This window comes from Colletes gigas, unplaced genomic scaffold (assembly GCF_013123115.1).
Source record: "Colletes gigas isolate AHSC1104 unplaced genomic scaffold, ASM1312311v1 Colletes_gigas_Sc00012, whole genome shotgun sequence".
Classification (NCBI taxonomy): Eukaryota; Metazoa; Arthropoda; class Insecta; order Hymenoptera; family Colletidae; genus Colletes; species Colletes gigas.
Window position 1 is genome coordinate 3,434,745 of NW_025106641.1, and position 27,042 is coordinate 3,461,786.

At 44.6% G+C, this 27,042-nt stretch overlaps 2 protein-coding genes across 2 annotated transcripts in view; one reads left to right on the forward strand and one right to left on the reverse strand.

Moving 5' to 3' along the window:
• The window catches only part of LOC122399245, a 29,318-nt gene that overhangs the window by 1,845 nt on the left and 431 nt on the right, over window positions 1–27,042 (reverse strand). Inside the window, exons 2-10 of the mRNA XM_043399793.1 lie at window positions 3,515–3,874; window positions 1,852–3,208; window positions 1,635–1,750; window positions 1,424–1,564; window positions 1,257–1,354; window positions 1,000–1,183; window positions 700–922; window positions 362–612; window positions 85–293 (exon numbers count right to left, since the gene is read on the reverse strand). Of these exons, the coding sequence (XP_043255728.1) occupies window positions 85–293; window positions 362–612; window positions 700–922; window positions 1,000–1,183; window positions 1,257–1,354; window positions 1,424–1,564; window positions 1,635–1,750; window positions 1,852–3,208; window positions 3,515–3,859 (2,924 nt within the window). The 5' untranslated portion in view covers window positions 3,860–3,874. The remainder of the gene's footprint in view (window positions 1–84; window positions 294–361; window positions 613–699; window positions 923–999; window positions 1,184–1,256; window positions 1,355–1,423; window positions 1,565–1,634; window positions 1,751–1,851; window positions 3,209–3,514; window positions 3,875–27,042) is intronic.
• Window positions 6,022–7,155, forward strand: LOC122399246. The gene has a single exon (XM_043399794.1). It carries the CDS (start codon window positions 6,475–6,477, stop codon window positions 7,000–7,002), a length of 528 nt encoding a protein of 175 aa, XP_043255729.1. The 5' UTR covers window positions 6,022–6,474; the 3' UTR covers window positions 7,003–7,155.

The window sequence follows — 27,042 nt, forward strand, 5'->3', positions numbered from 1 at the left end:
ATTATTTATCGGTTCGGACACGGTTTTCGATCCCTGGTTTTTTTTTAACTGGGAACCCCAAATGGCAATGAAACACGAGCTTACTTCTCCTCTTTCAGTTCCTGTATACACGTATCGTTATCTAGCTGTATGATACGCAGCACTTTTAACAATTTAGTAACAAGATTATCTACGTCGATTACTTGATCAACAAGACCAACGGCGGGACAATAATCCGAAGCCAGCGGACCATCGTTGGTGCCAGTGTCAGATTCGCTAATCGAATCGCAATCATCGTCCTCCTCGTTCTCCACCTGCGAATAACGTAAATTGATAATACTGTATCTTAATCGTTGATTCCCTTGCGAAGAGACATGGCTACCTTGCGACGATGCAGAATCGCCTGCGTGAGATTCGTCAGACTGGAGCACTCGTCGTTGATGCGGGTCTTTTTTAGATTGCTCTCGTCCACCGTCTCGGGAAAGCTCAGAGCTCTGCGCAGTGAATCGCTGCTCGACACCATGTTGTGGGAGTACGTGTCGGGCAGGGGAACATCTTCCAGCACGCTCTCCATCATCAAGCACGGCTCGGTCTCGAAATCGAGCAAATCGGACGACGACTCCATGCTCAATTCTAATTAAACAAACGAACAACGCGTATTGATCTCTTGGCAAATACAATATAGTCTTGGAGAAAGAATATAAAATTCCCTGCAGGTACCTTTGTACATCTGTTTGGCCGTCTCCAACGTAGGCTTCTTATCCGTATTTCTCGTTGCGAAAGGATGCGTTGCCGCGTTCCGGATGGCCCCAATTACCGCCGACACGAAGGACCCGCTCTTTGGACTAGGAGTACACTCTTTCAGACTATGTTTCGAACTGACGGGACTCGACTCGATGCTGCTGTTGCTTCTGCTGTACGCCTCGTTATGATATATCACGTCCTACGTACGGAAATGATACTAATTAACTATCAATCACCGAACGTAACCGGCGCAATGGCAATATTACAAGGCACCACCTCGAGATCTTTCACCGAGATATTGTAGGAGGTTATCAATTGGTCCACGAGTCCTTCCAGCCTGGTCCCCAGACCGGAAAGCGCGACTGCAGCGCCGGAAACAGCAGCGCCTTGCGTGAGCAGCAGTTCCCTGCTTCGTCGTTCGACTGCATTCAATTTCATGCTCATAGATAAATTCTCTTGTCTGTCGACAAACGAAAAGAGATGATTTACAATTCACCTTAACAGACACTATCAGAACCACTGCAAATACGCACCGTCGTTGTTCACTGATTCGCACTAGATGCTTGCACTCCTCCGTCTGCCGTTCCAATTCCACTTCGCGTTTCGTCAGCATCTCCTCCTTCTTCGAAAGCTACGAATCGAGCAGAAATTAGACATCCGGGAAATTAAACTCTCGACGTTTGTTTACCAAATGGAATACCTCCGTTTCCGCCTCTTTCAGAGCATCCACCAGAGTAGCTTTCTCTTCTTGAAGGAAGTCTTGCATCTCAGCGGATTCCGCCTCTAATTCCTGTTGCTGTTGCAGCAACGCCTTCTGGGCGGCCAGGCTCTTCTCTAAATCCTTCCCGAAGGACAACGAGGAGTCAGTGATTTTGGATATCATATAAAACACTTTATTATTCGCTTCTTACCCTACTCAACATGCGGCACAAAGACTGAAGATCCGCTATTTCCAACTGCTGATTAGCGACCACTTGGCCGGAAGACTGCAAATGGCACTCAAGCTCCAGGAAACTGTCGCTGCCCTCTGCAAACAATCCACGGTTAACATTCACCGTCTAACAAACAATCTAGGAGAACGTGGTCTATTACTCTTCGCTTATAAATCTTTAATAAATGCAACAGCACCTGCTTGCTCGGATTGCGGGGTCCCCAGCATCGCCAGCACCCGTTGCGCGTTCCTATCCAGTTCCTGCCTCGCGAACGCATGATCTGCCTGCTCTTCCTCCAGCAGACGTTTCACCTCCGTGATCTCAGCCTTCAGTTTCTCGTTCTCCTCCTTCTGACAGGACGTCTCCTCGTTCAGCCGCTTCAGATCTGTGTGCATGGTATGCATGTCCTCCCACGTGCCCTCCGTCTGACAGCCCTCGTGCAGTCTCTCGACCACTTCCGGTCCCGCGATGGCGCTCGGCACCCCGGACAACGCGTTCTCAATATCCTGACCGGTCAAACCAGTTTGCACGCTGGTCTCGTGATAAATACGCGTCTTCTCCGCGGTTTTGTGTCTAGGATAAGGCGGCAGGCTTTTGTGAACGGCGGACTCCTTTCCAGCTATCTTCCTCTCCATCTGCCTGCTCAGACTGGCGTCTCTGCTGCCGGACCTGCTCCTGGTGACCTTGTCCGTCTTCTCGCCGATCTTGGGAATGCTGATCTTGGTCCTGTTCCTTCTGGGCAGCGTGGCGTACGTGTCCAGAGCCTTGTTGTCCGCGCTGATGGTCGATTTGTCGAGTTTACCAGCTCTGCCAGCCTCCGTGCGACCAGTGTACGGTACCCTGGGCGCGCACAGAGGTTTCCGCACCTCCTCGGACGGCGTGGAGCTCGGTGTGCGCGCGCCCCGCGTACTGGATCCTCCCCTGGACCTGCAGCTCCCGCCAGGACCGCGTCCCCGCTGCGCCAAGTCTTTGTTTATCTCCGTGGTCAACGCTGATGGCAGTGAGTCCGGGATCGGTCTCGTCCTCGTTCGCGGAGGCATGGTGACCGTCCCGGAGCGGAACGACGTCGACACACGGCTACTGGTCGGTGTGTTGTCGCAGGTGCCTTCTTTCACCGTCGATTTCTCCCGCGATCTGGCCCTGTCCCTCGTCACCGGCTGCGTCTTGCTCAGGATGCTCCGCGGTGGGACGGTGCGTGGTTTCGAGCGCGGTGTGGTCGACAGATAGGTGGTGCTGACGGGCGCCACCGGTTTCCCGCGACTGGTCTTCTGCGCCTCCGTCGCGCCGGTCTTCTTCTTCCCCACGTTGGACGCGGCCACCGTCCTCTTGGTGTTCGTTCTGCTCGTGCGGACCGACACGCTGCCCGCGATCGAGGAACTCTCGCTGCCGCCCTCGCTGGTGCCCTCGCCGCCGGTGGTCAGTCTCACGTCGTCGGGCAACGTGGCGCACGGGTCCTCGTACACGGAGCAACAGCTCACCAGGCTGGAGTCGCAGGACGCTTCGTCCAGGCCGCCGCAACTGCTCGCGTAATCTATACTGTTCCGACTACGGACCTGAAAACCAGCAGGGCAACGTGAGGAACAATGCTGTAGCTTGGGTCAGGTGTGGAAAGGGTCGTTTGGGTGAGGGGGGCCTTGACGAAATTGTGATCTACTCTGTGTGATCACAAGTATTAGCATTTTCTAAAACGTACTGATATTATCACTCCCTAGAGGAAGGTAAAGGTCTTGAAGTGGCCCTAAGACCACGATTAAACGAAGCTATGACTACCAGGGGGCTCGATTCCCTGCGAATAAATAATTGAACGGCGCAACGACCCGTCGCGTTTTCCACGAAGAAGGCGCGCGATCGATCTTTACCCTGGGAACCTCGGTGGCGCAACCCTCCACGCCGCTGTCGCTGCCGTCCTTGCTGTCCTTTCCCTCGACCGCGTAATCCTTCCTGTCGCTGCTCTGATCGGCTTTGTGCGACTCAGACTCCGTCACGTGGATCACGGTGATGTTGCAGTCGCTGCTGTTCATCGTGCCGTCCGGATCCTCCTCGTCCAACAGCTTGCTGGTGTCGCCCACGGGCGACGCCAGGTCCTCCGGTACTCCTGAATCCTGTCTCGCCACGTTATGCACCGACGACACTTTAAGGCTATTGTCCTCGAGTGGCGTATCCATCTCGAGGCTGGCTTGCTTGTTCTGCGGGGAGACGCTCATTTCGTGGTCGCCATTCTGAACAGAGAATAACCCTTTTTATTTTTATATTCAACGATTCGTTTTGCGGAAATGCTTTGCTGATGGAGGAATCAAGACAAATCCGTAGGAAGGTAATGAAGGGGCCTAACTAAGGGACTCATCAAGTAAGGCTTTCAAAAGCAGGCTCTGCCTTAGACGCCTTTTTTTTTTAACGCGTTTTCATGTTTCCTATATATCCTGGCGTCCTATAACCTGCACTTAAAAACGTCTGTTAAGGGTTCTGGAATATTTATAAGGATGCGGATATTGTGATTTTCCTTGGGTTAGGGGGCTCGAGGGAAAACTTTCAAAAACCTCGTCTACATGAATGCTTTAGACGATCTGTTGGGGTTTGCGTATATATAGGAACGGAGGGTCAGTCAATCGCTTGCGAGAAAACGACCCCTCTGGTGGCGAGTACGAGAGGCGACGCCCACAGTTTCGTACCTGTTAAAATTAACACTATGTTCATGCTTTGAACCGGAAGAAAATCAGATTGTCAGAGCCACTCCCTCGACTGTGAATCTTTGGCGATTTAAAACGTAAACGATTTCCTTTTTCCGGCTTTTTTCTGCACCAGAGCATACTAACAAGCCTATGACGCAACAGACACAAAATTCCTGGCGAAGTTTGAACGCGATCGATGGCACAGTTCGCCCGGTGTATTCCTCATCGACGATCGAGCAGGAAATGACGCAACAAAAGGACGTTCCCAACAGTTCGTTCGCACGAGCGAGAGATTCGGTAAGAATTAACAACCCGTTAATAATAATCTTCGATCCTATCTATTTTTACGAACGAACGTTCACGGTCAGGATAAAAATTCCGATTTACGGTTGAAACAACTGTCCGGTACCAAGGGCAGACGAATCGATTGGAAAGCAATTAAAATCCGGATTTTGACCGTAGCGCGCGGCAATCACGGCCATATTCGATTACCGATGAATAATATCCGGGCCGGCGTTCCTTCCAGGAATCACGAAAACGAAACACGCGCGGACCAATCGTTTCGGGGCTCGCCGGACGCCCAATCTTGGTCCAAATAGATCCGAGGAAATTCTCGACAAACAAGATTACGAGATGCAATCGTAAGGGTGGTTATTAAATGGTATAAAATTTTCTCAGCTTGAGGTAGACCCGATTCGTTGAACAAGCCTGTATATCTGCTTGAACGGTGACTACCCAGAGGCGAAATGGGATTGCTATACCGGCGCGAAATTATGATCGTGCGTTACCGTATTACGCAATCGTACCGTGTAATTTATCATCAGCTGCGACCGCGAGAATCCGAGGCGTGTCTCGCTTGCGAAACTTTTTTCAAACGGTCGTGAAACCTTGCGATTAAAATGCAAGGAAATGTTGACGAAAAAATGAATATCAATCATGAAAAATTTCTTTTTCGTTTCAATGAGTAGAAAATATGACCTAGTAATCTAGAAAATGTTTTTTTATTTTCGATGTGTCCTTTAAAAATTCGCGACCATTTCCGAAACGGAAAAAAAGGCGCCATCGTTTATCAGATCCGCGGAAATAATGGCCGCGCTCGTTCACTCGCGTCATTAATCGTTCTGTCTTAATCTGTCGCGTGTTTTGCTCGCCCGCCGCTCCCCGCTCTGCCTCTTCCGCGCTATTACGTGTATTTCAATCGTAATTGACGGAGCATTCTTCGCGTCACCGACCGGTGTTCCCCTTTCGCGCGCGGCTGAATCGCGTACAACGCGTTTCGAGTGCTCCTCGTATCGTACTCCGCACGTTGTCATTGAATAATTATCCCCGCCACGAAAGAATCAATCGCGTCGTATCTCGCGAGCGATTCACCGCGGCTGATAAATGCCAACGCGAACACGTCCAATTCCCGGAAGCGTTTCACACCACGACACATAATAGCTTTCTTTAACACATTTTCAAACCATAAAAGAAATATCTCTATGTCGTACATATGTAGAGAGAGATTGTTGTCTCGTTATTCGTTGAATGGAGCTTCCTATCTCCGCGGTTCATCCCAACGAGCCTGCTTGTTTACTAAAACGTCACAGCCATTACTCCCGATCGCGATAATCGACCAGGAGTGACCGAGAACTTTCAAAGCGCTCGTGGCGCGCCGCTAATGCCCCGACGGGGAAGTCCCGAATACTAGACACCGCTATTGGTCGGCCTGGAGGACCCCGTTGCACGCCGCGCCAGGCGAAACCATTATTACGGCGACGCGACGCTGAAATTCGCGCTGTGTCATAGAAGCACTCGCGAAACGTACTTCTACTGAAACGATCAACGAAGGAACGTTCATACAATCAGTTTATTTCCTTGCACACCAAGTTCGTTAGGAAACACTAGACAGTCATTGCATCAGTCTTCGATCATCGTGGAAAAAGAAGAGTATTAAAACTTCTGAAAGCAAAGGAACACTCGCGAGACACGAAAGAACGGACGTCAAAACGGCGAGAGACTCTCGAATAACCAAAGTCCCGGGGAAGCACAATCGGGAACAACACCGGTGAAATCGATCTGCTCGCGTTGCATAAGTTTCCCGTCTCGGTCAGTTTCGATTTACAGAAACAATTCTACGATTACACGAGCACGCGATCGATTTGAGGAACATGGGTGTCGCAGAGGCGAGCGTGAGGAAGATCCGCGGCGACGGTTTGTCCTTAAAATTATCGTCCAACGAGCAGATCCTCGAGATCGTCGGCGACGGATGCACCGTCACCGTGGGCAAAAACTACGGATGCGTGCGCGTGATCGGCGACGCATGTCGATTGAGGATCGACCTGAACTTGGGAGACGTGGAGTACCGGGGGGATGGGGGACGAGTGCTGTTGGGCCCGAAATCGTCGCGAAGCAAGGTTAGGTACGAGGGGGACGACGGGAAAATAACGTTCGACGGCGACACGAGGACGAAAAACCGAAAGATCGAACGATCATCGAAGAAGACGGACGACGATGCACGCAAAGAGCATTCGTGCAACGTCGAGGAGACGGAGAACGCTTTGAACGAGAGGAGAGAGGCGAAACGACTCGGTTTAGGGAACAACCGAAAGAAAACGGTGGTCAAATCTTACGATGGAGCCACTTTCGTCAAAGTCAGCGCGACGGAAAAGAAGGTTAAAGTGACCTCTACGCGATGAAGCTTGAAACGCTTCGTAGCTATAAAATAACGTAAAAATCGAATTACTTCGAATCTGATTCGAAGCCTCTGAAGTCTTGAGAATCCTGTATTGATTCTTAAGAATTTTTAAGTATTAAAATCCTTAACGTACTTAAGTCCTAAACGCTTTAAAGGTTACTAAATTATTTAATTATGTGTGTGATGCGTGGGTAGCAAACGTGTGTGTGAATCAACGTTCCTGTATCATATCGTTCCTTGATTATTTTCTACTTTGTAAATTAATTTATCGAGCTTCCAGTGTACGCAAGATGTGATCTCAAATAATATTGTATTATAGCGGTAAAATAAAAATTGTACAATGAATAGAATTAAGTAATATTGAAAATAAAGAATATATTTTTCTTCATCGATTAGTCAGTTTTTTCGTACCAGTCATTTTCAGCCATCTTATAAAATAGATATACCTTAAATATTCATAGGTTCTGGTATCAAATCCGACGAAGACTTAATTAACATCTCCGCCCGAAAATATCTCGAGCAAACTTTAATAAATGTTTCGCAAAGAATGATGCCAGAGTTCTGTGATTATCGAAGGTCAATTTAAATATAAAAAGAAGACCGTAGGTACATAGCCACGCTCCATAGAAACCGTGTATGATCGATAAAGCATCTCCAGTAAATCATCGCCAAACATTGCGATATTCGGCGAACTCGTCGAGTTTTGTCTAAGCCGTACATAACCTATCAACTGGGTCAAACGAAATGAAACATTTTCTGCAGGCCAAATTTCCGACTGCGATGAAAATATAATATATTTCTATTTAATATAAAACTCTACTTCTTGCACGAGTGATTATTTCTTTTTTGCAACGCGAGAAAGGTGATCTATGAAGTCTTTTACGTTCTAATGAACGGAATCTATTGTCGCAAGACGTTTGATGGAATCCATTGTGCCAATTATGCGACACGTGTTCATTGTAACGAGTTTTTACATTTTCCTTGTCAAATATACTGCGTACAACATCAATCGTCGTCAGACAATGGCAGTCGTAATCACAATGGATCCAACCGAGATTCTTTTCAACGACCACGTGTCCCCCGGGCTCCACCGCCGACAATATTAATTCGCGATTGTTGCATAACGTTTCTTCTGGGTCAAAGGTATTACAATATCAACGATTCCGGCTGAATTGTTTTCGCTTATCGAGTATTAGCATATCTGAGGCAACCATTGGAATATTGGGTATTATAGAAACGAAGAAGGGGCGTCCGCCATTGTTCAAAGTTCACGATTCTAATATGTACGCTGAATGTACCAATCGAGACAGCTCAGAAGTTGCAATATTGTCTCGTTAACTATTACAGCATTTACTGCCACGCCTGTTTTCAATATCGAGACACGTCGTCGGTCACCGGTGACCACCATGGCGTAATCCTCCCAGAAGAGATATTTAGCTTTTGACATTTCCTAGTACTTTTTGCAATTCTTATCAACGATATCGATAAATGATAATGTCAAGTTGCTCAAGCCAATCAATGATAGAATTCCGAATTGGCCCCCCCTGCTATCAGAAGTGCGATTAATTCAAATGGAATTCCCCTAATCCTCGATCTGATATCGAGATTAAAAATTCCAAAGATAAGATTTTGCGTAACGAACCATCGGAATCCAGAGCCCTTCGCTTCTTAATTTCCGTCGACTTTCCACAGCACCGAAACCTTTTACTAGAAACTTGCAATAACGAAATGCAGACGATCCATACCGCCAAACGCTTTTAAAGGGCCTCGATAGGACACAACCTATCGCGTATCGATAAGCTTAATAGGGTTATCTTATCGCGATAAAAAGGGGTCCTCCAAACGATAGCCAAAGTCAAGTACAGATCGCCAAATGGAAATTTCGAGGACGCCCACAAAAATCGCCGCCACTCTAAAGATTAAAATCAGCGTCGAATATTTTGGCCGCTCGAGACTATTTTCTAGGTCATAAGTCACACCTCAAGTCACGTTCTTTCTCAAGGGTGCATTCTACCGTAACAATTACACGTATAATATGATTTAATTGTTATCCAAATGAAAAACGCCCATCTCTGTGGTCTCACGCGATGGAGTGGGGTACGTGCTCGATGGCCTTGAGCGGCCAAAACATTTGGCGCTCGGAATCCCGTATCACGCGTGAAAACAAGCACGTTCGTTCCTTCATTAATTCAAGGAGGAACGCGTTGAATCAAGGGCCCCGGTCTCGAGCCATTCAAGCTCTTTCATTCGACTCTGACCCAGCTTTTTCGCTGGGGCAAAGGTCGCCGGTTGGTAATGGAGGTCAACTGGAGATCGTTAGCCAAGTTTCTTGCTCGAGAAAATTCGCTTTACTTTGTTAACGTCGTTGGGAACCGACGGAGGGAAAAAGTTCCGCCGGCTACTGGGTTCTCCCCCGCAGCTATGGAACCTAAATGATTTCGAGGAAGAATCTTGATTATAGGGGAAGGGGGTGCACGAGTTTTGTAAAGTAATTTGGGGTAAGTGAGCCGTGCGATCTCTGCACGTGTTCGAAATGTTCGCGCGCTAAATAAAATCTATCGACTCATCAGTAAGGCTTACAGGTGTTCGACTATCCCAGGGAAAAATTTTAATAGGGGATTCTAGAGGCCAAAATAAGACGAAAATCAAGAATACCAATTTGTTGCTGGAGGCTTCGTTAAAAAGTTATTAACGTTTAAAGTTTCACCCCTACTCGAATTTTTTTCTCGAAAATGTGCAAGATTTCGAGGGTATGTGTAATGACCAAAAATTATTGTAATTGACCCCCACAACCGATAATAATTTTTATAGATCGATTTGAAATCTTTTTTCCCGTCGTAAAATTTCACACCTTCTCGAATTTTTTTCTGGAAAGTGGGTAGAAATTCGGGGGTATGTCTACTCATCGAAAATGTTTGTAATTGACCCCCGCAACTGAAAATAATTTTTCCAGAACGATTTGAAATTTTTCCCCCCGTCGTAAAATTTCACACCTTCTCGAATTTTTTTCTAGAAAGTGGGTAGGATTTCGGGGGTATGTCTATTCACCAAAACTGATTATAATTGACCCCCGAAACCGATAACATTTTTTCCAGAACGATTTGAAATTTTTGAATTTAATTGTTAATAACTTTTTAACAAAGCCTCAGTTAAGAAATTGATATTCTTGATTTTCGTCTTATTTTGGCCTCTAGAATCTCCCATTAAAATTTTTCCCATGGTCGGAGGGGTCGGTCGAGTGCTTGTGAGAGCGCAAACCCTCTGGTGGCGAGGCCACACACTAACCAATTAATTCATTTTTAAATCTATTTCAACGAACTCTGTCGATCATTAAATTGGCGATCAAAGGATCGAGACGGGATCGTAATAATGATTTTATGATAAAGGCTCGACGATGCGAAAGATGAGCCATAACGAGGCGGCAAAAGGGTCGACGCGAAAGCGGAAAGGACAGGGACGAAACGAGGCGCAGAAAGTCGATCGGGGCGGATGCAATTAACAAAATACAGTGGGACGAATAGAGCGTGCTGAACCACCCCCAAAGCGGAGAAACTCACGCCGGTTAATGAGGCCACGTGTACAGACAATACCGAGCCTCGATATACAGGGTGGTACACGCGTTCAAAACCACCCTAAAATAAATCTGTAAACACCGGGTTTGCAATCTCTCATTTCAAATATTTAATCAAATTAAAAGTCGTTTGTTCTTATTTGTCTCGAATGGGAAGGGATCAGAAGCAAGATAATATGAAACGTTATGAAATTAACGAGGCGCCTAACTGTAACTAATCTATCTGATAAGCTCATTTACGTTGCTTTGTAAACACAATTCCTGCATTCATACTAGAAAGTATGTCGCGATTGAACTGATACAGATCCGCAACGTGCAGTCTTATTGTTTTGATAAAAAGAATCCATCAGCATCACTGGGAAACGCTGATCTGTTATAACACCCGTCAATTAAAAGTTACAAAGAACTATGCAACGAAAATTACTGCCGTGAAAGATTTTTCATAAAAATCGGCGATTATTAATTGGATGATATTCCTCGTTAGCGAAACTCAGTTTAGACGTGAAATCGCATTATTTAGAAGAGATTGTATTGTGAGGAGAAAGAAAGATCGAGCCGGAGATAGAAGATGTGGTACCGTGAGTTAGGTGAAGGTGAATGCGTTCGGTATCGAGTGATTTTCGCTGTAGACTATGCCTGACCTAATACCGTTTCTAGAACTTGTCTTTCCTTTACCCAGCAATATATTTTACAATTCGTATTACAAGTACTTACTTATGTAGCACTCTGTGTATAAAAATATTGCGTGTGAAATTTCCTTTTGAATAATGAATCTATGTATTGCTATAACAGGTCAGATTTATCGGATCCTAATGAAGCTATCCGCAATGCAGACGAGACGTCAGTACCCTAATACCGTTGAACGCGAGATATATGTATACCCAGACGTTTCGGATTACATTAATAAAGACTGTGGCCTCTCTATACCTCGTACCGTTCGATGTCAAGGCCTTTTTTTAATCTCTCACGGATGAAAGTCGACGGTCGTCGCCTAGACGCTTTCGCTATCTTGAATCAATAGTAACAGAAAGCGTCGACGAGTATTATCGCATGCCCGATTGCGTGGAATTCGAAGTTTACCGCGCGAGACACGCCTCGACTAAAAATATCTCTCGAATCAGCAATTCGAAATGCATAATTTTTCACCATAGAAAATGAATATTCGTCTGGTTCGAAAGACGTGTACCACCCTGTATATACGGTCGGACGTAATACATCTCGAGCGTCGGGTTGTCGGGGTCCCTCCTGGCAAGAGTATCGCAGTCGCTTACGTTTCGTATTTAGATCTGCGTTTAACCCAGAAGCAAACACGAGCCGTCGAAAGAAAGAAAAGAGTTCAACTCGTACAAGCCGCGCGAATCGAGCCAGCTGGAAACGAGCGTTCTTAGCAGATTTCTGCGTCGACTCGTTTGGTCCAGATTTCGTCCTCAAAGAAGCCTTTTTCTCAAGCGTTCGAACCAGTGGTTTTCAAACGCTTTCGAAGGCGTTGAAAAACCAATTCGGTCCACGTCACGGCGCTCACGAGCCGTCGTTAGAAATTCTGCCCTGAAATGTTGAAGACCGAATCAGAGAATGAAATCGTTTTCGAAATACTTCGACCATAACCTCTTCGAGCGAGCTCGAGAACGGCGACAAATTAAGTCGTGCGACGGAAACGTTGACGACAATAAGGGTTAAACGGATTATTGCATTATGCACGCGGCGCATAAAAGCGATGGCGGCGTAAAAGTTCGTGCAGGAAGCCTTTTATGCAATTTCGTGGCTGGAAAACGAAACCAAATAAGGTAGAGACGGCGGGTGTAACGCGAAAACGGCGAACGGTGTAACGCGACCGACCCTGTTGCGTGATCCCTTTTATTCTGTCCCAGCTTCTCTAATGAACTGTCGACACTGAACAGCCTTTCGACCCCTTTCTTCCTTGGTCAGAGAAGTTGCGCGCGCATCGTCTCTAGTTACAGAACGTGCGTAACTGAACAATCGTGCACAACACGAGGCGTAACAGTTTCACGTAAACAGACACGTACCACCCAACTCTTAAAACACACGGTTTTAGAATCGTACGATCCACGAAATTAACATATTTATGGGACTATAAAATAAATTGATGATGAGAAATGCACTCGCTCGCACGGTGCTCGTGCACAACAATCGATTATTCTTCTCCACTCACGTAACTTCCTCGTCTTACAAGAGAGAAATAAAATTTCAGAGTTTTCTTTGAAAATTAGCGGTTACGTAAAATTCGGTTGCGCAAACTCGCGGTATAATAACTCCTACGTTCGATAATCGTACGTACTAATTGTAAGACAAATTATTTGTCGGTGACTCACAACGCGGATGAGTTTCTATTTTACAAATTCGTGGCCGTTGGGCGTCGAGCGCGATGCACGGCACGTTAAAACGAATTTGAACAAAATTAAATAGTACAGATTCGACAAATTACTCGGAATCGAATAATACATTTTTTTCGCACGAGTAGATTCGAATTCTATCGGTGACGCGAGGGATTCGAGAGTTCTACTTAAAACTTGGACACGGTCCAACTCTCAACACCGATCCGGGATTCCACTTGTGGCTGAATTCAAGTTCTACACAGGACTCTTTCGAGTTTCGGTCATGGCTAATTTCCAACTGAAATTTAGGGATGCACAGAATTAACCGATCTCAATTGACACACGGACCGATAAACATAGTTGTAAACTATTTTATTCCGTAATCGAAATTTTCAATGTATAATTTATATTTTAACACTTTCACAGTCCGTGGCCCGTATACGGGTCACAGCGTCGCGTTATTAGATACGCCTCTGTGAGCTCGGACAGTGAACGCGTTAGATTAATTTAATTTTATTTAACGCTAATTGTTATATCCACGTTGAAACAAATTACATGTGAAATCGATAGGAGAACCGTTAAGTATCGGATACATAACCTATACAGAACGAATACCTTAACCAGAATTCGTTCGGAACAGTTATTTCCGGAAGAGTTTCGAACCCCATTTTGATCAGAACCGAAAAGGAATCGCGCGAGTGTTTTCTGGAATTTCAGGAAACCGAATAACCCCCGTCGTTCGCGTCACGGTCATTCATCGGGTTCTCGGCTTTTCCCGCCATTAACGTCAAAGAACAATAACTCCGGCGCCGACGAAGAGGAGCAAAGTGACCCAGTGAGTCAACGATCCCCGGTGTGCGCGATGATGCGAACCGGTTGCATCATCCAGTCGACGAAAGTTCGGACGACGGCGAAGATGTGACCAAAAAAGGCAACAACGAGTCTGGAGGTCGGCCGTGCAACGAACGAGACGCGTTGCAATGGCCCGAAGTTATCGCTGATCGAATTTTCTCACTGGCGACCAATGCCTGCCAAAAGAGACAAATCGCGACAAAGAGAAAGAGAAAGGGAAAGCAGTTGTCTCGTCGAGCAGAGTTCGATAAGTCATGGATACTTTATTTTATGGATGGTCGTGAACTAACGAGACTCTCACTGATTTTATTGAAATTCTGTATACTGGTAAATTTCGACACCCGATTTTACGCGGAGGCAAACGAATCGCCACAGCGGGACGCTCGGGCGAAGAAAAATAAAGAAACGTTGAAAAAATTTATCGAGAGACGAGATTTATCACGTTTTAGTGGCACTGGGGCACTGGTGGCTCTAGTGCCGGTCTTGGGCGGAATGATATTCGAGCGAGCTTAAAGAAACATAAACTGTACGTGTCTCCAACAGAGGGGCGACCCCACGTTTATTTTCTAGGGGGCGCGCCACTCGCAGCCAAAGCATTCCGTGCTCGCACGAAACACTCGAGATTATTCAACACCGAATGATTAAATATGTATTATAATGCACAATATCTATAATTCCCGTGTAAACAGAATCCAATAAACATAACCACTAAAACCAATTGGAGCTAATATATAAACGGATCTAAAATACGTAGTCTAAATTAATTTCTACCCTAACTAAGGAACGTTGGTAACTCGCGTTAGTCTGAAATTTACGACTTAATCGTAGGTGTGCGAAACACGAAACTCTGTTAGGGCAATAAACCACATTAGGGTTAAGTAAGGAACAACGGTCTAGGGGGATCGGTGACCTGTGCAGTTTCGTGGCAAAATCAAAGCCATCTGCCAGAGTCTGGCCGTATTACGCTTTCAGCGCCGTTTGCATTAAGCTCATGGACACTCGAGATAGTCTCGAGTAGCTTTTTCGGTCGCCACGGAACTATCCAACGATCAAGGAACATATGGGTGGCCCCTCGACCAGCAACGAAACCACTTCTCTCGTCTCTTTTGTTCCAAGTCTGCTCGGAGATCCCCGTCAACGCCCATTTTGTTGTCGAATCGAACGAGGTTTTAACCGATCAACGCTTTTACCATCCCAGCACAATTCCCATGGAAACTTTTCCGAAGGAATCGATCTTACCATACGATTATGGGAACTGTAAACTTTCAATTACCATCAGAGATACGATCTTAACATACGAGATTTCTGGCACACTAAATAATTGATAATTATTCTCGGACGCTTTATAATGAATATATAGCTTTCTAAGCTGCTGGATGAAAGGTGTCATGAATGAAACGGAAGATGACAGGGGAAGCCCTACCCGACGTTTAAGAACGTCTACTATAAGCTTTGCTTCGTATCGTGTGGCAATTTATTGCCTTCGTTAATGCAGCAACGTTGCATACAGCAATTTGGAAGAGCACGTAATAGTTGCTGTGATACATTGAATAAAATTAAGTAGCTTATAGGATAAATTGAAACGTTAGTTGATTCGAGGCGGCGGAAAATATATTTTCGATTACAATACGACAATTATCGCGACTGCGACGCCGATGCATGGCGACTCGATGCGTTGCGTTCTCTGCATACCGACTACGCCGCATTGCTGTACAAATATTATGGCGAGGCCGCAGATGGCCCGGGCTCAAAAGGAACAAAATTCTTCGTCGCAGTCCGCGCGTCAAAGGTTAACGCTTTCTCGTCGCTCAAAATAAGCGAGTTTAAAATTCCCTTTTTTTCTCTGTAATCTCTATAAGCCTACCAACGATGTAATAAACTAATCTCTGTATACAACCTTTTCACGTATTCCCATAACAAAATGGCGGTTAAACTTCGTCATAATAAAAACTATAAGGCTGAGTCTTTTATCTTACACATTTTAAGTAATCTGTCAGTTTAACCACCAGTGTTACCAATATCTATGAAACCTATTGTAGAATCAAACAAGAATATCGGAAGCTGTATAACCTTGAACAACAATCGGGGAATTCTTTCGTGTTGGAATGGAATTCTTCGTATCGAAACGTCCGACTTGTACGTTTGCACTTTGAGACGTCTAACAGCCTGACCTACGGCACTGAAAATCTATTCTTAACCTTCGCAGGACCACAGACGAGGCATACGAGTAGACCTTACACCTTATAGACTCTCGTAGTCCAATCTAACTGCCATACCAACCGGAAAATTTATGGCGAAAAAGAAGTTTTTCAAATCGTTCTAAAAAAATTATTTTCAGTTGCAGGGGTCAATTACCATAATTTTTGGTGAATAGACATACCCCCGAAATCCTACCCACTTTCGAGAAAAAAATTCGAGTAAATGTGAAATTTTTGGACGAAAAAAAATTTTTCAAATCGTTCCAAAAAAATTATTTTCAGTTGCAGGGGTCAATTACCATAATTTTTGGTCGATAGACATACCCCCGAAATCCTACCCACATTTGAGAAAAAAATTCGAGTAGATGTGAAATTTTTCGGCGAAAAAGAAGTTTTTCAAATCGATCTAAAAAAATTATTTTCAGTTGCAGGGGTCAATTACCATAATTTTTGGTGAATAGACATACCCCCGAAATCCTACCCACTTTCGAGAAAAAAATTCGAGTAAATGTGAAATTTTTGGACGAAAAAAAATTTTTCAAATCGTTCCAAAAAAATTATTTTCAGTTGCAGGGGTCAATTACCATAATTTTTGGTCGATAGACATACCCCCGAAATCCTACCCACATTTGAGAAAAAAATTCGAGTAGATGTGAAATTTTTCGGCGAAAAAGAAGTTTTTCAAATCGATCTAAAAAAATTATTTTCAGTTGCAGTGGTCAATTGCCATAATTTTTGGTGAATAGACATACCCCCGAAATCCTACCCACTTTCGAGAAAAAAATTCGAGTAGATGTGAAATTTTTTGGCGAAAAAAAAGTTTTTCAAATCGTTCCAAAAAAATTATTTTCAGTTGCAGGGGTCAATTACCATAATTTTTGGTCGATAGACATACCCCCGAAATCCTACGCATTTTCGAGACAAAAATTCCTTACCGAAAATGTGAGGTTAGAAACGTTTTCGAACGGATTGGAGAATTTTGGTGTTTCGTGACATTTAAAAAGTTATTTAAAAGGGTGGTTGGTGATAAATAAAAGGTTAAGAACCGCTGCTCGAACGCCTGTGTGTTTCGCGTGCATGTGACGCGAGTCCCACAATTAATACCCCGGTCGTGCGAATTGAATGCGTCGCAGACGAGCCGCGCTAACGTTTCTGTTCCACGCGTTCGATGACTCAATGACTACCGCATGGTGGGGCGCCCCCCCGGGGGGACTGGATCGTGTGGGGTTCGCCGAGGGGCGAGTGTGCACGTCTCGCCACGTGTGCGCTGCTATCCGTATAAATCTACTAGCAATAACCCTGCTGTTCTCTTCGTATTTACTCGGCGTTTTATGCTCCGCTCGGATCAACGCGAACCGCCTGTAATGCTTCGGTGCTTGGGGGGAGAGAAAAAGAACAAGCAGCACGTGTATAGTTATAGCGATCGGTTCGTTAATGTACCACATAGAATAACGATTTCTCGAGCCGAGGAATCGATAAGAGAAAAAGAATCGATTTTGCGCGCGAGAGGAATTTCGACTTCGGGCTGATTTACACACTGGTCGCGACCCGTAAATCTGCGAGCGTTAAAAGCAGAATGTTTTGAACGCGTCGGCGGTAGATGGTAGGCCGGGAAAATACGAGATCGAACGGAACACTGTTTCGTAGACTTTTTTAAAAGCCAAACCGTCAGCTTTATTTATTTTTGTTTGCTCGACGAGACACGTTTCTGCGTTTCGCTTACTCAAACGGGCGCAGTATTTTTGGAAATTCTTGGCCCTAAATACCTCGTAGACATAACCGTGACAAGCTGTATTTTAAGGTGAAGTTTCTTGGTCCTATTTAGAATCGAAATTATAATCTCTGCAAATATGTTTTAAAGCCATAGGAACGATTCGAATCGGCGTTGTTTAAATAAACGGACAGTTTTATTGGAGCGCATAAATACGACCTTGACAGAGTCCAGGGGGGGTCGAGGAATATTAATAGCTAATAAATATACATCGATAAACGACGTTTTTAAACGCGGTAATAAATACATTTCCCACGGATCGAAAGGTCCCATGGGCGATCTCCCACGTATAATTAACTTTCGGGTTCGTTAACGCGGAAGGAACCGCGATATTATTAGCGGACGTCGCGGTCTCCTATCAGGCCGCGATAAAAATGCCCGGTCTCCACGTGTCGCGACTTAAAAACAGCAAATCTTTGGCACCGCACCCCGTACGGACCTCCGCCGAGTTATTTGCAGCCTGCCTAAGCGTCGTTGAGGAACACCGTGTGTCTCTGATCGTGACACCAACGTAATGACACGCGACCGATTTCTCCGATCTCGATCTTCGAAATACACAGTTCTCAACTAGCTCTTCCCAACACTTTGACTGCCACGCCACCTATGGGCAACAGAATTTACTATCAGGATAATAGAAAAATTAATTCTCAAGTGAAGATGTAGAGGGAAATACAAAAAGAGCGAATTTTAACAAGGTTACGAAAATAAGTGCTGAAACAAACTTTAGGTTATGTAGCTTACAATGGTCTGAAATTTTACTTGTGCAGAATATTGTACGGTTTTGATCTGGCAGTGAACCCGTTGATGGATCCTAATTCGTTAACGAGAGAATCTAAATTCCGGTGTTAAGGCACACACCTCCAAGGTGGGGAAAGCGAACCGTCACCAATCGTCTATTTCGACCGGCCACGTGGGTGATGAATAAGAGACGCTGGCCCAGCGAGGGAACCTAACCTCACCCAACCGAGCCGAAAGCCCGGTAAATGGCCTCTGCAGAATGCAGAGTGGCCAGCGGAGTCGCGTTTCTTCGTTTGACGAAGCGGTCTCTCCCTACTGAAAGCGCGACATCACCGGTCCTCGCTTCCTCTCTCGTCCGTCCCGGCTCGCGGATATATTTACCATCCCGTTCAAATCATTCTCCGCGGCCTGACCTGACCGCAGACTCTCGCTGGATTCGCGAGCCCCCGAATCGCGCCCCCTGTCGGCCGTTCTGCGGATCTGATCCATCAAAAACAGTGTTTCTCAAACTTTTTCTGACCGCGGTCCAGCCTGAACGAACCACGTGACACGCGAGGAAACTTCCAACGTAGACACGAAGGTCGTGGAGGCTCCCCTTTATGATTTAAAGATTTTTACCATCCTGTGCTACCGTTTATGCGGGGGACGGCCATAAAGGCTGATTCATACCGACTGGGCAACTGTTCTTCGAAGGTATTTGCAGCAACTGTCTGTCACCGTTCGGTCTGGCAATCGCTTCGAAGAATGTCTTAATAGATGGCTGACGGGCAGTGCAAATCGGCCATAATGCGACGTCAGTCAGTTACCGGTCCTGCAGGACCTATTACCGAGCTGAAAGAGATAGAGCATGAGCGATGGTTCCCACAGCTGTGGGAGCTTAGACTAGACAGCATCGTTCTACTTGTTTTCAGTATAATGCATTCTCTACCCGATGATTAACGAGGAACCGTTTACATCGAGAGAGCCATTTTGTTATACGAATATCACCCCCCCCCTTATGGAGATCATCGAAATCATTGAAGGCCAGAATAAACACGGAAGAAAGCTTAGGGGGCTCTGAAACCTTTCGATAGGGGTTTATTGTTAGAATTATACCTGGATAGGTAGGATATGATCCTGTTTGTTCTTTATTCGAAGGTATTCGGTATCGAGACGAAGGATCCCCCCGATTGAATGAAATCGAGAACAACTTTCGGGGGTGCATGCGTTTCGCTGAGAGTTTGGTAAATGCTCGTGGACAGGGGTGGAACATTTATTACAACACGGTCGATTTAACGCAACACCACCGGACCATTCGGCATGATGCCCTGCTGTTCGTTCTACGGCTTGGTTATATTTACCGTCTCGTTAAAATCATTCTCCGCGCGGGACCGACCGGGGGGAAACTGCACTCTCGTGGGCGGACCTAACTGCCAAGCATCTTTCTGCACGCTAGTGCATGCAACCGGACTCGCTTTACGAGGAGTTTCTAGATGGACACGGGTATCCGCCGTTTCGATGCCACCACTCGCAGAATTCCAGTCGATTCCGAGGAATTTACACAAACACACAAAACCGTTCGTAAACATCCTCCCGGGTTTGGTCACGAATAAATCCTCAATTCGTTTCACAACTACCAGGGGGCTGATTTACGAAACTGATCGTAAGATAATAGAGATCGTGGTCGAGGAGAGTATATATAGGAACGGAAGGGTTAGTCAGCGCTTGCGAGAGAGCGACCCCTCTGGCGGCGAGGACGGGAGGTGACGGTACAAGATCATCAAATCACGATAAATACTTTTCTACAACGTTCTTCTATCTTTGTTCAGAAGAGAACTATAACCTGACCTGGTTACTAGAATCATCCTGTATAGATAGAAGATAGATAAACAGATAGGTTAGGTCCAAAGGTTTTCCAACATCCACCTTATTATTCAGACCTTTGCAAACTTTACACTGGATACAGAAATAAAACATGTTTAAAAAGATGCAAGCGAGTTACATTTGCAACGATACGATTACACGTAATCGCGCGATAATTGTTGTTTTATTGCGGTGCAATCATAACCATAAATCTTTCAAGCGTGTAATAACTGTCTAATTATCGTGTAATTACCACGCGGTTACAGTGTAATTATAGTGTGATCAGATGCGATCGTATCGTGGCGAATGCATTCGGGTTACATTTTCCACAATTCTGTATCAAGACTATTGGACAATAGTTTAATAATTTCAAATGATCATCCTGTAGACTGGGTCAATTAGCAAACAAAAGATTAATTATTTTTGTTAACGCGTACCTGGGGACCACCGTACTAGTACTGTTATTATAATTATAAAAATTGTATAAAAAATAAATTTATATTTATATTGAAAATATAAAAAAAAATTATTAGAATTTCAATGTTCTCAAAGTGTAATTATCATTATACCAGGGCTGTTGGAATATAATAGGTAGAAAATTCCGCGATATCAACGTCTTCTAGAGATCTAATTATTTCGAGCAGCATACCCGCTGTACGGGTATTTAGATACAATTCGCAACACGAGCGCGCGAAATATAAAAAGCCCGGGAACAACGTGCAATTAAAAATTCAACGCAGACAGCGACGGAACAAAGGGAAGAGACACGCGCTTATATTCTATTCACACATACCATTCTCACAGTCGCTTTCTTCGATTATGCGTGCCCAGAAAGGACGGGGCCAGAGTCGCGAAAGTAAACTGCGTATCCACGGTCCGATCGTCCCATAAAGATACTTTATTGTGCTATCGTGAAAGCACGGAGACGCTTCTTAATTGCACCTGTTCGCCGGGGAAGATTAAACGACTACCATTGAGCGACAAGCGCGACTAATTGTCTTTCGTGGAATACAACTTTGCTCGCGGGCGGAATAACCTTTACGAAAATCGCGCCGTATTCCTTAGTTCTGGGCCGTGGTTTGGAAAGCTGCAATTACATTTCTGATTAAAATTAATTAACAATTGAATCGTACGAATGTTTTCATTTCCTTCGATTTAGCATTTATTTCCCACGTGCCAGTGCAGAACGTCGCTAATAATAAAAAGATCGAACGTCGCTGATACCGCGAGACAATAGATAATTCTGAATAGACAATTTATCGTTAGGGTACCGTACGATCGCGTCTAAATTAATGGGCCATCTTGGATGCTTCCCGGTTAACTGTAAAGCTCGCAATGGCGCGAGAACGGTTCCCACAAAAGGATCTATATTTTCGCGAAACGTTGAAACGCTTTTTTTTTCAAACTGAATTTCACGAACGAAATTCAAGGAGATCGTATTCGTTATACACGAATAAGATTTGCCAAACTACGGGCACGCTTTCTCTTACGGTCAACGGTGGGAACAAGGCGCAGAAAATAGTTGATGATAATACGAGCGGAAAGCACTTTGCATAATTTATGACCGCGGGGGAGGAACAGGGCGCGATCCGTACGCTCGAGTCTTCGTATCTGACAATCAAGATCACTTGCTGGCCCTCGTTTAATAATTATTTCCATCGCTGGATGTATATATCCATTGTTTCGTTCTAACCGGAGAACTGCTTTTCACCGCCATTGTTTTCACAGCCACGGCGTTTTTCACGTGCATTTTCTATACGCCCCATATAGTATTTCGCCTGTTTCTGTCTTCCTTTTACGGCCGCGCATCAATTGCGACGCATCGACGAGCCTTTCTTTTCTTTCCGTGCCTGTTTACCGTTTAACCTAACCTCTATAGAAGTCTGCAACGTTTACTTTCGTAACGAGTAAATACTGCAAGGGGAATATAACTTGTGCCAGAAATTATTTGCATAACTAGTTTTAAAACGAATCGAACAAAGAGTTCGAACGATGCCCTAACCTAACCCAGATTCGCTGGCGTCGAGTTTCGTGCAAAGTCGAAGCGTGCAGCCTACAATTTAACCATTACATTGTATCCGTCATTGGATCAACTGCGTCCTAATCGACTCGAGTATCGTATAAAAAAACGTAACACCCTAACTTCGGTTCGTGTTTTTACAAGGCTCGAGCGTCCTCTTAATGAGATGATTCTTAACAGCGTTCGAGGGTCACCGTGTCGACCGAGTGTGCATTGTGCACATCTCGCGAACGTGCGCGCGCATTCGCAGATACGACCCACGCCTGGATGTCACGACACAACGCTTCCCGACCCACACGATCAATTTACAATTTAATTTTTTTTTATTCTCATTTAACGAATAACGGATAAACAGATACATCTTCTTCGCCGTTAGACGGTTCTATCTAAACGAGAATTTTACGCGTCCAGCGACTGCAGTTGCTATACTTCTACGCCCTTGGGAGTGGATATGAAAACGCGGGATTAGCCCCCCACGCGACTGGATGGGGGAACCATTCTCGTGTCTCCGTTCGGCGCTACCGCAGACGATATTAATAATATATCCCTTCGACAAACAACTTATCGAGCCCCCTCCTGCCATCCCGAGCGAGGTTAGAGTGTCTTTTTACCGCGGCGTCGTTTACGCGTGTAAACCAAAAACCGCAGATGCGTCGTAACTTTGCATAACAGTGTATTCTTCTTGTCACTTTAGCGCCGTGGTTTCGACTCGAATCGTTACGAATATAATACAATGTATCGATAAAATATTTTAAAGTTTTGTCTGTTGATTTTTAGTCACGTCTCCCCTTTCCGCTGGTTAAATTTCAGATAACAGATATTCACGGGGAATGGTTTATCTGCTCGCCACGGAAATGACATCATAAGTCGCATCGTGGCTGAAAAGGGGGAGGGGGCCCGGTCAGACGCGCGCAGCCCGTAAATTATTCTCGTCCAGCGTAAACATTAAACAACCCATCGTTCATACGTACGAGAACGGGGGAGACCGCGAGGAAAGAAAGAAAGTTCCACTTTTACCGCTGCTCTAGCTCCTGTCGAAAAGCTTTTTATACGTGGTCGACCGTTTGAAAACTGTTGCGTCAATATACCTGCGGTTCGATTTAATTTCACGCGTCACGCAGCTTTTGTACCGCTGGCAAATTATTCGCCTATGTACGTAACAACGAAAGTAAAAATCGCCGACACGGGGGAACAAAAACTATCGTAAAAATCAAAAAAACGGCAACGTTCGCCTTAAACGTCAATAAAGAAAGTCGATGGAGCGACGATAATTATTTTTTTTTTTTTCATCGGGGGTTCGTGGTGTCACGGTTCAGTAGGTTTACGTAATTTGGCTGATCTAGCGCAAACGAAATAAAACAACCAACGAAACTTGGCACAGCTGAAAGTTGAACCCAATTTGGGCATCCAACTTGCGTACTTTTTACTACTTCATCTTGTATTTGCCCCACTTGCTCGACAGTGCGAGGTGATTTACGCGGTTAAAATAAATTACCGCGAGTCATTTTTTCGCGCTGCACGCGGAATGCTTTTTCAAAACAATAGCATCGACGAAAAAACGATTCTACGCGTTGCAATCGTATTTACGATACCTTCTAGAATCGTTAAAAAAAGAAAAAAAGAGGTAATTATGTCGTCCTATTTAAACTACAGGCTTTAACCTCGAATCCTTCTAGAAAAAGACGGTGACCAATTATTTTTATGCATGATATTTATCGTTCGGTACGGACGACCGTATCGCGAACCGAGATAATTAGGGATTTTGTACGGTCCAATGAAAGCGAGGTATGTCGTTATGTTCAACGGCCCCAAACTGCCGTCGAAATAAACGATATAATCTGCAAATAACTTCGCTTTCATGGATTACGTAATGGTCATCCTTATGCCCTACTTGCGATACATTGCGAAACACGGGGAGGGGGGTTTATGTAATAAACGGCGAAAAACATCGAGCATATTAAATATCCTACGGAACGATTACGATCGTGTATCGGCAGTTTATTGGAAATACTCTCACGCGAGTCTGCCTCTCGATATTACCGTTAACGAGTCCGATTACCAAATATTTCATCGATCGGTTTCAAAACAGCTTCGTTTTCCCCTTGATTGACACTTTTGACTGCCACGACACCTATGGGTGACAGAATTTACTATTAGGATATCAGAATAATTGTTAATTTTAACAACGAATGAAACAAATTTTAGGTTATGTAGCTTACAATGGTCTAAAATCAACATTTTACTTTTGCAGAATATTATACGTTACTTTTCGTATGTTTCCCATACTGTGTCACCGATCGTAACAACATAACCTGTAACAAGGTTACGCGAAGGGAATGAAAAATTTGATGCTACCAACGTTTCGTTCTCGTTCGAAATCTACCGATTAGATTAAGTCGTGTACGGACGACTCTATCGCTGACGATTACACAAGCTTATCTACCCTTCCTGCAAACCAACTCGTCCTACTGTACAAACTTAGTCTAATGAATGGTCACCATAAAGATCATAGAATTATTGCGCGGGAAGACCGGCGCATCCTAACCTAACGCGAACGTGGGCCGAGATCTTCCCTTCCGGCAAATTTATGCTCAACCTTTCACTTACTATCTCTGACTTCACTCCGCCCTCGCCAAACGCATAAATTTTATGCAAATTGTCTAATTTTAATTTACAATTCGATCGAATAAACGTCGCAAATAAATACTGGATGTTCTGCTATTCCTGGGAAAAATTCTAATGGGGTATTCTAAAGCCCAAAATAAGACGAAAATCAAGAATACCAATTTGTTGATGGAGGCTTCGTTGAAAAGTTATTAACGTTTAAAGTTTCACCCCTACTCGAATTTTTTGGTAGAAAATGAGTAGGATTTCGGGGGTATGCCTATTCACAAAAAATGAGTGTAATTGACCCCCACAACTGAAAATAATTTTTCCAGAACGATTTGAAATTTTTTTTCCCGTCGTAAAATTTCACACCTTCTCGAATTTTTTCTGGAAAGTGGGCAGGAATTCGGGGGTATGTTTACTCGCCAAAAATGTTTGTAATTAACCCCCAGAACCAAAAATAATTTTTCCAGAACGATTTGAAATTTTTTTTTCTGACGAAAAATTTCACACCTCGAATTTTTTTCTGGAAAATGGGTAGGAATTCGGGGGTATGTCTATTCACCAAAAATGATTGTAATTGATCCCCGTAACCAAAAATAATTTTTCCAAAACGATTTGAAATTCTTAAATTTAATTGTTAATAACTTTTTAACGAAGCCTCAGTCAAGAAATTGATATTCTTGATTTTCGTCTTATTTCGGCCTCTAGAATCTCCCATTAAAATTTTTCCCATGGTTGATCGAACACCCTGTATATGGGATTCGTAGGTCACTTATTGTTTGAACAAAATATTCAACGATCAATTTTTTAACGCGTGCAGAGTAATTACACGGGTTTCCGTGTTTTAATTAATCAATAACGGAAGCCTGGAAGTCCGTACTTTAATTAATTAACAACGGTCGCTGTCACGTCGCTTGAAACGCTCTTAACCGAATGACACACAACGAATCCTTTGCGAAGGAATACTACCACCTAAAAAATCTAACCTAGACGGTATCGCGTTTTCACTTTCCCATGCTAGGGAAATAATCAGTTCCGCTGTTCAGTTAAACAAAAAAAGGGGCAACAATTTTATCCCGTATCGGAGAGGTTAAAAACGGATGAATTCGAGAAGACGAAAGGCGGTATAGCCGTTGGTCAAACGTAGGCGTACACAGGGGTTAATTGACAAATCGATAATTCTCCGAACATCGGGCTAATCGGGTGAAAGACCCCTTCGCGGTGCTACGCAAAGCGCACGAAAGAAACCCTCGTTCGTCTCGAGCATTAAAATTTTCGAGAAAAACAATCCCGTCCATCTCTGGCGGAAAGCGTGACCGCGATATTATTTCTGATGCACCTCATTGTGCTCTGGGGAGAGAGGACCAAGAAAAAAAATTATCATTACGCAACAAGAGCGGGAATGACATCTGTTGGTATCGGCGGAGATAGGCAAACACGTTCTTATCCGGATAAAAATGTCGATCAGCGAATAAAATTTAGAATCTTAATTACGGAATAAAATTATATTCCATGTCGTTTATTATTCGAATAAAATGTAACCTCGTCTCTGCGTATCAGCTTCCGAGTGGTCTGCGCCAGGCTCGAGAACGATTTCCAAATAAAATACGTGGGAACGCCGAGCGGTCGGAAGTTGGCTATTTCTGTGTCGTTGCGATTCCGTTTCGAATTTCTACTCTACGCTCGAACAATGTTTTTCTCCGTGCGAACGTTTACACTTTCATGACAGAGAAATCGTTCGGACATCGAACGTCGATCGAACTTGAAAATACGGTTGCACCGTGAAACGTGAATTCGGCTGTTACCAGGTTGATAAGATCGTATTTTTCAAGCACAACCGACACGCACGATCGAATCGGCATCGTTTAATCGTATCCGCATCGGTATACAAACACTCGCGATTAAGCACGGACGAAAACTAATTACGGGAGGCTCGACACTCGGATATCTTCCCACTTGTTCTTATTGGGTGATAACATCTATCCAGGAAGGGGGGTGCGACGCCACTGATTTTACGAATCGATCGTTACCATTCGGACCGACATCGAGGAACATCTTACCAACGAAAATCGGATACAACCATGGAAGTTGTCGCGAATAAAAGGG

Excerpts from the sequence above, each read along its gene's own strand:
- LOC122399246 (XM_043399794.1), top strand. The coding sequence starts at position 6,475 with ATGGGTGTCGCAGAGGCGAGCGTGAGGAAGATCCGCGGCGACGGTTTG.